This window comes from Ostrea edulis, chromosome 5 (genome assembly GCF_947568905.1).
Source record: "Ostrea edulis chromosome 5, xbOstEdul1.1, whole genome shotgun sequence".
Lineage (NCBI taxonomy): Eukaryota > Metazoa > Mollusca > Bivalvia > Ostreida > Ostreidae > Ostrea > Ostrea edulis.
Window position 1 is genome coordinate 53557684 of NC_079168.1, and position 11251 is coordinate 53568934.

General features: G+C 33.6%; 1 protein-coding gene across 1 annotated transcript; it reads left to right on the plus strand.

Moving 5' to 3' along the window:
- Positions 1–1908: 1908 nt before the first annotated feature.
- On the plus strand, positions 1909–10077 carry LOC125649704 (proline-rich protein PRCC-like). The gene is made up of 7 exons (XM_048877412.2): positions 1909–2222; positions 3373–3536; positions 3677–3733; positions 4053–4571; positions 5949–6014; positions 6704–6904; positions 9358–10077. Exons 1-7 carry the CDS (start codon positions 1922–1924, stop codon positions 9442–9444), a joined length of 1395 nt encoding a protein of 464 aa, XP_048733369.2. The 5' UTR covers positions 1909–1921; the 3' UTR covers positions 9445–10077.
- Positions 10078–11251: the final 1174 nt, after the last annotated feature.

The window sequence follows — 11251 nt, forward strand, 5'->3', positions numbered from 1 at the left end:
TGTTTCTTAATAACCCTTCAATGCACATGTCCTCCATTGCACAGCTACAATTTCCCCCCAAATTCTTCTCATAATTGAAAGGTACCAAGAGGAAAATCATAAGTATTAGTATATAATATATACCAATATTTGTGTATATTATAAAAAAAAACTACACGTTTTAAAAGACATGGATAAAACAATGATGAATTCATTTTGTAGTTCCTAGGGTGAAGTTTTGTTAAAGTAAAAACATAGCCTTTCAGTGCCTCACAGATCGAGCAGAGAGGTAGAAAAATGCGGGAAAACTTTAGTCTATTTTGATAAATCATGCCAGTCTCCCTGTTCAAAATATCGTCTGCTACAGAGCACGTGTAGAGTCAAGCATCAGATTGCTGCTTATTCTGATAACACTGCTAAGCCCTGCCCTCTTGCCATATATGCTTAATTGCTGTAGGGGTGTAAATTTATCTAGGTTACTCCCGGCCTTGTTTTAATGTGTTTTATTTGGCTGTTGATTTTGCTTGGATATTGTTTTATATCATAATAAAAAGATTTATTAAATATTCCACTTGTTATATGAATGCTCGTCCTTCTTTTTATGGGACATCGCTTCGATGGTTGATCCAATACGAAAGAGTGTAAAAATAAAACCGGAACAAGGTGACAGTTTCAACCCTTTTGGTAGTTACATGCATATCAAAGTAAGTAAAAATAAATATTCAAAACATGACATAAAACCAAAAAAATTATTAAAGAAAACTAATAAAAATGTCTCTCAAAATTTGATTTCAGCAGACCTACCCTTTCGGGCTTCCTTACTAGGAAACGGTGCTGCATAAATTCCTGAACATCTTAACTTAAATGAATTTAAATCTTACATTTCTTTGTGTCATTTATTTGGTAATTTCGGTGATTAGCGGTAATTTCGGTGATTCTATGTACCGTTCTTTTAGACACAAATCTTTTTTACCGCCGTCGCCATTACCGGAAGCGGATCAGTGATAGCGGGTAAATCCAAGCGGTGTGTCCGTCCGATCAGTGATAGCAGGTTAATCCAAGCTGTGTGTCCGTGTACATGGTTCTGAACTGTATAATTTTGATGATCAAAATAAAACTCTTTTTAAATACATGATTAGATATTAGGTTTGAAATTATACATTTTCTATATACATGTAGCTGGCGTGACTTGACACTCTGGCACATGTGAAGAAGACTTCTTTAGGACCATTCAAAGAATATTGTTTTATATTGTATTATTGCTTAATATTATTGTTTAATACACTCGATCTCCAATTATGCATATCTACAAGAAACTGGACAGGTGGAACTGTGGAACACATGAACAGTGGTTTAATACCCCACCCTTTTAGATTCCTTAACTCTCTCTCTCTCTCTCTCTCTCTCTCTCTCAGTAAAACGTGTAAAGTGTGGACAAATTTCAACCAATGGACAGAAGGGCATCATCATGTTATTCGCTCCGTGAAGTGAATTAGCATATATTCTACGTACTTGATTATAGCATTTATTCCGTAAATGTGAATGAACGATTTTTGCTTTTTTAAACGGAATAAATAGCATGATTATAAAAAGTAAAAAGTCAATAGTTAACACGTATAAACCAAACATGTTAAACTAATTCGCCCCGCGGAGCGAATAACATGATTATGCCGACAGAAGTTGTGAGGACAGAATTGCACTATGAGGACCAAAAAAAAAGAAAAAAAAAAGTGAAAGATGTAGATAAAAAATATATATATATTCTCTCTCAAAAACCTTTTTTTTTTTCATTATTCGAAAGAGAGTATGATAAACTTTACCTAACATAGAACATTTTTGCCTTTAGAATAATATGTGTGTGTATTCTCTTCTACACATGGTGAGGATGTCCTGTAGGTGAGAGAGAGAGAGAGAGAGAGAGAGAGAGAGAGCATCGGGCTCGATGTTCATCAAATTCTATATTTTTCAGATTTATTGTTTTCAGTCATATTTTATCGCGATATCATACTTATGTAGATCTAGAATGTCTCTTGTTGCTTATTGTGCCAGTGATGATAGTGAGGATAGTGACATAGAAGATGACACACAAAAGGATAACGGAACAGATGTGGTACAACCTGTTCAACTCCCGAAAGAGGAATCCCAACGTGCAAAAAATGGAGAAATATCCGATTCTGAATCTGACAACGATGTCAGAAATGAAGACTACGCAGACGACGCAGTCTTAAATGATAAACTGAGGGGTACTACAATTTATTATTCTGCGTACCGTCTTACTCTGAATTGGAATTTATCTGGACACCAGGCACTACAATGTAGTATCATAAAAGTTGTTCTCTTCAGAGAAAAAATTTACAACTTTCAAGGGGGTGACTCCCCACACCCCACCCCTCCGGCGACTCAGCTTCAAAATATTTTTATGGTTCATCTGTCCACATTACATAACGCTTTATTGTAAAACACTGGTCAGTGTCATTGTATATATTCCTAATTAAGAAACCTCTCCGTCATCCATGAAATCCATGTTGTTTTGCTTTGTCAGATTGACTGTAAACAGTAGGCCAAGCCATTTGAAATCTTGTCGGTACTCCATGATTTTCCCAGTTGTTTGACATACATATAGTAACATACTGGTAGTTTTATTTTCCAGTTTAAAACCAGATTCTAATTATAACTACCCACCTGCTTGTTAAAGGTTTTAATACTGGCCTTCAATATATTTTCTTAAGAATTTCAAGCCACTTTTAAATACATGTACATTAAGTGTTCCAATAATAATTTAAATTATGTTTCATGTTTATTGACCTGTTGAATTATGCATAATGTAAGAATAGAGATGTGACTGACAGTAAGTAATGGAGTAAAAATGGGGGTACCCAGAAATACAAAAATGCCCCCAGAAGTGACCAAAATGCCCCCTAAAACTATTTTTAAAAAATTCCCCTTTAAATGTAATAATGTATACATTGATGCATATCGAGTCTATAATATATACATCATGTCTGTTCAATTTTGATAATAAAATGCTATATTGTGATTGTAAATATAGAATCTCGCATTCACAATGTTTCAAACAACAACTCTAGCAAAATTTGTACATGTATATATCACCAGTTTTTGTACATATAATTTTCAGGTTTCAATTTTTGTAATTTTTTTCCCTATAATATTTGTTTGAATTGTTGATTTTTGTTTGTTGGATATTTTCATTATTAAGATTAATTATTCATATTATGGAATGATTTGAAAATAGTTTTCAGTCTCTTTATTTATTTTTTTAAGGATTTTTATTTTTAAGCTATTGAACTAAATTCTGAATATGAATATTTATATCTTATAAATTCTTTATTTCATCATGATGAAAGTTTGATATTTGCTGTATGTGTGTTTTAGCTTTACCGGAACCTAAATATAAACCTGCTGTAAAGGGAATACCTGAAACGGATGAATTAGAAGAAGAGGTGAAACCCAAGCCAGCAGAGCTAGCAGATGCTCCAAAGCCACCTCCAAAAAAATCCAGACAGCCTGTCAGGATTACTATTCCAGCTCTGAATCCAGTAGGACTCATAATCTTCTGTAGCATTTTAGAAATATTTTTGGTTCATGTATTTTCATCACTAGTAGGATTAGTGACTCACTGTAAAACTGAGAATTTTCCCCCCCATTTTGATATTATGCATATGACTTTTTGTTGCAGGATTCTGATGATGAAGAACCCCCCAATAAACATGCTAAAACAAGTAACAGTCGTAAGGTAAGATCATCAACAGATAAACTTGGTTTATACATAATGATATTTTAAAATCCATATTTGTTGTTGGCTATAGTGTATTTTGAACAGTTTTTTCACAAGAATGGAGTAACATTTTGGCAATGCAAGTCTTGCAAAAATCTTGCATTCAAAATGCATAAAAATACATGACCAATGCAGAAATCTCTTTTATTATCAAAAGAGTTTATAAGAGGAGTGGTCGTACCTCTTAACAGATTAACGGTTTTGTTTCTATCGAGAATAAAATTAGGATTTTTTGATAGTGTCTTCTTATACAAGGAATGGAACATGTTTATTTCAGGGTAAGAGTGGACTGTTTGCTTTATTGCCACCACCAGTACATGCTGCCATCAAAGAAACAAACAGGACATTAATTCCTCACACGCTGACCAAAAAGCCAGCACCTGTCAAGGCAAAGGCCAGTTCATCCAAGGAAGTGGTGGGCCCCCCTAAGCCAGCTCTACATGACAGTGACAGTGAGGGAGAGGATCAACCCTCCAGTTTCTTTTCTTTGGACTCGGGAGACAGTAAAACATCCACTGTGCCTGGTTTTTCATCCAAGAAACTATCACTGCCACCACCTATTGCAGCTAATTCTGATCTTGATAAAAACTTTGTCTCCGAGGCCTCAAGACCTACGGTTCATGTGTCACAGAACCTTACAGGAAATTCAATGTTTAGGAAAGATGTAGATTCACAAAATGCACCTTTACAGTTTAAGGCGTCTGTTCAGGATATGTATCCGTCTTATGGAGCTGGACCAGCCCCTACAGACACATCTTCCTCCACAGAACAATTTGATAAAGATGATGAAATTGAGGTTAGTTAAATGTACTTAGTATTAGTAGCAGTATATACAGTTTTGCATTCCATTAATATATTTTAATACCGTGGAATCAAATTTATGGGGGATTGTCAAAATTTTACAATTTTGTAGGGATGTAATTTTAGAATTTCATTGAAATGCATATAGATTTTGTACATTTTAACATGGTATATATGAATTATTGATTACACTGAGGTTTTAAATTCATACTCACAAAAGTCCACCATTAGAACTTTCTAAAGAACATTGTCACCTTTTAGGACATAGGTATGCGAGGGCATTATTGATCTGACAGATCATTATACATTGTAACAATTAAAAAACTTTACAATCTAAAATTACATGTAGATATAAATGTGCTCCTCTTTATGCTTGTTATTTTATTTTATTGACACATTCTAATTGATTACTAAAAGAGCTTGCATTTAATGAGGTCAAGGGTAGTACATACCCAGCTTGTGACAATGTCATTATGGCTGATAGCAGTGCGTCACTTGCAGGCTTCATTATTGATGTAAACATGACAATGACAGTGAATGTGCTGTATGAAGATTGTTTCAAGTATAATCAAGTTAAATTATTATCATAGTTCTCTTGGAGAAATTGTGTGTGTGTTCCTTGATTGACCATTCTAATAACTAATAAGCCCAATTAAGAATTTGTGTCACCACACTAATGAAATTTTGATGACAGAGAAGAAAGTACACTGTAGGCTTCGTGGGTTATTCTTGGTATTCAGGTTCATATGTTTGTATGTATGTATATACCGAATAAACATTCATTTATTTTATTTATGCAAGATACTTAACAGAATGCAAAATATTCCATATTTAGATTTTTATTCATTGAAAATTAGTCTGACACCTGAGCAATCCGTTTCATTGGACATTCCGACCCTTATTTTCATTCTCATTGTTTTTTACACTGTTTATTCTGACAAAATTATTGTCACCTAGATCAACTCAGATTAGACAGGTTTCATTGTATATGTATCACCATCCCTTAATTAGTGGAGAAATTGCAGGGACTTGGTAATAACATGAATGGTGATGTTCTAATGAAGGGATATTTTGTTTTGCAATCTACATTGTTTTTGTGTTCTGACATGTTCTAAATTGGATTGCAACTTCTGATAATTGTTCTAAATTTTCAATATTGTAAAGAAATAATCATATGGGCAAATGATGGACCAAGCTATCTTTAATATTCAAAAGCTATTCAGGAAATTGTAAAAATTGGTAGGAGTCAGTAGGCCAAATTGATAACTTAAGCCAAACCCCTCCTATCAAGGGCTTGGCTGGGGGCATGGATCTGTATAAATGGCCATGAGCATAGTACTTTAAACAGATTTTGTGTTTGTTTTGTCTGTAGAGACGCAGTGCTCCAACCGTTCATACTGGGGAGGAAGAGTTCCAACAGCTGCTACAGAGTGATGAGGTGAGGCAATGAGGATTAAGAAATCAATTTCATTTTCAAAAATACATGAGGGTATGATCACATTTTTTCATGAAAAGTCTCCATGCACAGTTTTGCAAGACTCGTCTGACATTTGCAAAAGTTTGGTTCTTGCGAATAAACTCTTAGATGTAGAAGACTTGAGAAATAAATAATGATTTGCGAAAGTTATGTCTCACATGAATAAGGAGATCATTGTGTCTTTGCAAAAATAAGGTCGTATGAAATAAGTGATGTATATAGCAGAGTTTAGCACTGCATTTTGGGGGGGAAAAACCTTCAAGAATTTTTTTTCCCCATATTTGTATGTCATGTGAAACAAAGCAACACAGACTATTTAGGGATCCCATTGTTCTTCATACATGTATGTCTGTTGTATTCACTGTATATCTTGAATGTCTGAGGAGTACCTTCGCCTTTACGTGAATGATCTGAATATTCCTTGTGAATGTATTGTAATTTGTATTTCAATTGCAATTTGTATTGTAATTTGTATTGCAATTGCAATTTGTATTGTATTTTGTATTGTAATTTGTATTGTAATTTGTATTGTATTTTGTATTGTAATTTGTATTGTAATTTGTATTGTAATTTGCCTGTAACACGTCATGGATCTCTCTAGTTAATATATATATATTTATATATATAAATTTATAATGTGGTCATTTCAGTTTCTAAAGATGCAAGGTAAAAAACAAAGAGGAAAAGAATCCATCAACATTGTGGATGTCAATGCTGATGATTTCATCAGTACTGTAGACGTACACAAATCCATGACGGAAGAACAGCCTGTCCGGATGTCACACAAAAAGGGAGATGGACCCACATCTCAACAGAAACGCAAACACCAAATCACTTACCTAGCTCATCAGGTATAATCTTATTCAAGTATCAGCATGTTCACATAGCTCATCAGGTATAATCTTAGTCAAGTATCAGCATATTCACATAGCTCATCAGGTATAATCTTATTCAAGTATCAGCTTGTTCACATAGCTCATCAGGTATAGCATGTTCACATAGCTCATCAGGTATATTCTTATTCAAGTATTGGCATATTCACATAGCTCATCAGGTATAATCTTATTCATGTATCAGCTTGTTCACATAGCTCATCAGGTATAATCTTATTCAAGTATCAGCATGTTCACATAGCTCATCAGGTATAATCTTAGTCATGTTCATTTAAAGGGGCATTAGCTGTGAAAGTGATGACAATTTACCATTTTTTCCCTAAAAATCTCAATGTCATAGGAATATATATTAATGACTAATATAAAATAAAAACATTTATTTTGTACAAAAACAAGAGAAACCTAATAAAACTATGTTAGATAGTAAAGAAATAAATAAGGAAGAATTATTGTCTTGCAAGACAATAATTATTTAATTACCAAATTTGCATATTCATGTGCCTGTTATGAGGTTAAAAATTGTTTGAAATAATTGAATACTGGTGTTATTACTAATATATATATATATATAATATAGAACAATTTTCATTGAATTCAATTTTTGGTGACAAAATTACAGATAATACACCTTTAATAACTAAATAAAAATGTACTTATACCTGGTCAAAAGCATTCATAACAACATGCAAGATCTAGACCAGGCTCAAATTTCATGAATTTGTCAGTTATACGAGTTTTTAAAGCATGTCTTTCAGAGATTCGAGTGGTCTAGTACAAAAAGTCGTGTGTATCATTATGCATTGCATCTGCAACATCTAATAATATGAGGTGATGTTGGATCATGATACAACACTATTTAATGTGGTAATATCAATTGTTAAGGTCAATAGTTCATGAATTATAGCATTAATGGTTTAAAAGAACAAGGTACGATTGTTTACATAAAAAAGTACCAAAAATTTCTGTTTTAAATGTGTTTGGAATAAAGCTTGATCTGTGTTTTAAGTAATTTAAATATATGCGAAGTATACTATATCAACTAAATCAAAGTTAATATTACTTACATTTGATAGCATTATTACATCATAAATAAGACTTTTCCCTACCTTTTTATACTCCATGCAAGGAAGTTGCGAAAGGTATGTTTTTGACCCGTCTGTCAGTCCCCCTTTTTTTGTCAACGCAACTCTTCTTGAGACCGCTCAACAGAATTTCGTGAAACTTTGTAGTTACTAAGGACACACTATGTAGATGTGCATATTCCCAAAAAATTCTGATTCAATAATTTTTGTGGGAATTATGCTCCTTTTGAACTTAGAATTTCGAACCCATAGTCCTGTTGTCAGCGCAACTCCTCTGAGACTGCTCAACAGAATTTTGTTAAACTTTGTAGTTAATAAGGACACACTGTGTAGATATGCATATTCCCAGAAAATTCTGATTCAATAATTTTTGTGGGAGTTAAGCCACTATAGTATTAAATCTAGGATTTAGATAGGGCATACATATCATATGTTCAAAAGGGCACTTTTCGTCGCATCAAGACAATTTCGGGGCACTTTTATTGTATCATATTATGATAGTAATAGAATGATCATTTAAAAGTTTATACCTGCTGCCTTGATTTTAAACTTTTCAATCAACCTTGTGAAATAAAGAACAATTGTTTATATTAACAAATATTTTAAAAAAAATTATAGAGAAAAAAAGGGCATGGCGTGGCACCATGCTAGTTTGCTTTAGATTTAACACTACACTATTGAACTTAAAATTTTGAGCCCGTCTGTCCTGTTCTTGCAGTAATGCATAGCATTACCATTCATTATGTGAGGCATTGGCAAGCAATGTTGGAGCGTGGGGTATGTGAGCTTGCTCACCTCTGCTTTCTTTCATTTTAAAAAGAGCTTGATAACTGTTAAATTTCATCAAGTTTATTGCTTAGGAAAAGGTGTGCCCATCTGTTGAGCTTAATCAAATTAATATATATATGTATATATGTGTTAATAGAAGATGAAAAATGTACTTGAATATGAATTTGCTTGATGCATGGGCTATATCTTTTCTGAAAGGAAAACCCTTGAATTTATGAATTTTTTCATTGATTTTGGCATTTTTATGCCAACTTCACGCTCCTGTTATAGAACACAAAGCAATTTTGGATCAAATTAAACATAGTTTAGGTTTGCCTATATGGCACTTATTTGAATGCCAGATTTTGGGACTCCTACTGAAATCATCCATTTTCTGGGCCAGATGAAACTGTACCCGCTTCTTAAGCTGTAATGAAACATATCATCATGCATTGTAACTGCAATGGTTCTTACAGTGGTTTCTTACTCCTCAGACTGTCTGCCATTATTCTTCATCAGTCAGTCAGCAAAATACGAGTAATAATTTTTCTCAATTTTCAGGCACAGGAACGCGAGATAGAATTAAAGAATGAATGGTCACAGAACCGAGCAACAAGGAAACAGACTCAGGCGAAGTATGGATTTTGAGGAAATTACCATCGCCAGATCATCAGTTGTTGGATATACAGTGCTGGATTTTGAGGAAATTACCATCGGTAGATCATCAGTTGTTGGATATGTAGTGTGCTGGGTCTACCAGTTGCCCACAAGTGTGTGTGTACTATAATAACATATCCCAGAGTTGTGTCCATGCAATGATGGGACATAAATACAATACGTTTAAAAAGTGTCAATGCTATCACGTCTACAATATTCATTTTAATATCATTTGTGCTGTAGAATGATAGTTCAAATTTTTCCAAGTGCAAATTTTAGATTAATGATAAGGTGATAAAAACTTATATCCTTTTCTCCTTACATTTTTTTTCTTCATGCCAAATGCTTGAAGGATACTTGCAAGTATACTGCCAATTTGAAATAATGCATTAAAATTTGTGAATCTTATTTGACCAAATTCTTTAAATCAAATTGTAGGAAATATATAATGGTCAGAGGCATTATGATCCCAATCAATGTGATTTCTGGATTTTGATACATGTAGGTTGGGGATATTTTCAATATATCAGATATGTTTACTGCATTTCCCAGACAACCATGCTTCAATACTTGAGCATGCTGTATATATATTGAATAAAATATCTTTTTAAAAAACCCAACAAATGTTGCTGTATTGCCAGCATTCACTTGCACTAGTGCATTGGAGCGATACTGGAATGTTGAATATCTTCCAGTCAGTTGCATGGAGGACAATATTTCTAAAAAGTAGAGAAAACATTTCAACCTCTTTTTGGAGGATTCAAAGCTCATTTGAGCTGAAAGTTTTATAAATTGGCTTTTGTTTGCCATCCATCTGTAAATTTTTCCTTTTCATCTTATCCTCCAGAACTATAATCTGTCTATAAATTTTTCACATTTTCATCATATTCTCCAGAACCACTGAGCCAGTTTCAATCTGACTTTGCACGTATCATCCTTGTTTAAAGGGGATTCAAGTATGTTCAAATGAAGGGTCTTCAAGGGGAGATAATCAAGAAAAGTAAAAAAATAAGGTGGGGGTCATTTAAAAATCATCTTTTCAAGAACCACTGGGCCAGAAAAATTTTGCAAATTCAGATTTGTTCAAATCTCTCCCCCCCACCCACCCCACTAGGGTGGGGCCACATTGAGGAATCAACATTTTAATGTAAATATAGTGGAAATCTTTAAAAATGTTCTTCTCGAGAACCACTAGTCTAGCAAAGTTGAAATTTACATGAAAGCTTCCTGACATAAGAGTAGATTTAAGTTTGTTCAAATCATGGGATGATATGATTAGTCATATTTAGATGCAAATATCATCAGGTAGTTCAAATTCAAGTTTATTCAATTCAGGGGTATGATGGGGCCTCAATAGATCAAAGTTTTACATGGGAATATACCAAACATTAATGATAACAAATCCCTTTCAAGATTAGCAGGGCTACACTAAATCATATGCAAATGTTCCCAAGTTGTGGGGAATCAAGTTTTTTATGCCTCCATGACCATAACTGGGGGCATATATTGTTTTGTCCAGTGTCCGAAACTTTAACCTTGCTCTTAACTTCAAATGACTCTTGTATTTCACATGTACATTCCCTCTGACAAGACCTATTTTTGGTACCAAAGTTTTTAACCTTTTGACCATGAAGTTTGACTTACTTTTAAGAAAAATTACCTATTCAGTATCTGCTGAACTATTCAAGGTAGGGCTTCATAATGTGCAAATAGATTCTTTATGGTAAGGCCTTAAATTTCATACTTGATCTTCGACCTTGTGACCTTCACCTTGGAGTTTGACCAAAATTTCTACCAT

Bases quoted from the DNA above. Each gene is read 5' to 3' on its own strand.
- LOC125649704 (XM_048877412.2), top strand. From the start codon at position 1,922: ATGTTCATCAAATTCTATATTTTTCAGATTTATTGTTTTCAGTCATAT. The intron at 4,572-5,948 runs GTTAGTTAAATG...TTTTGTCTGTAG, and splicing joins ATAAAGATGATGAAATTGAG to AGACGCAGTGCTCCAACCGT. The intron at 6,015-6,703 runs GTGAGGCAATGA...TGGTCATTTCAG, and splicing joins AGCTGCTACAGAGTGATGAG to TTTCTAAAGATGCAAGGTAA.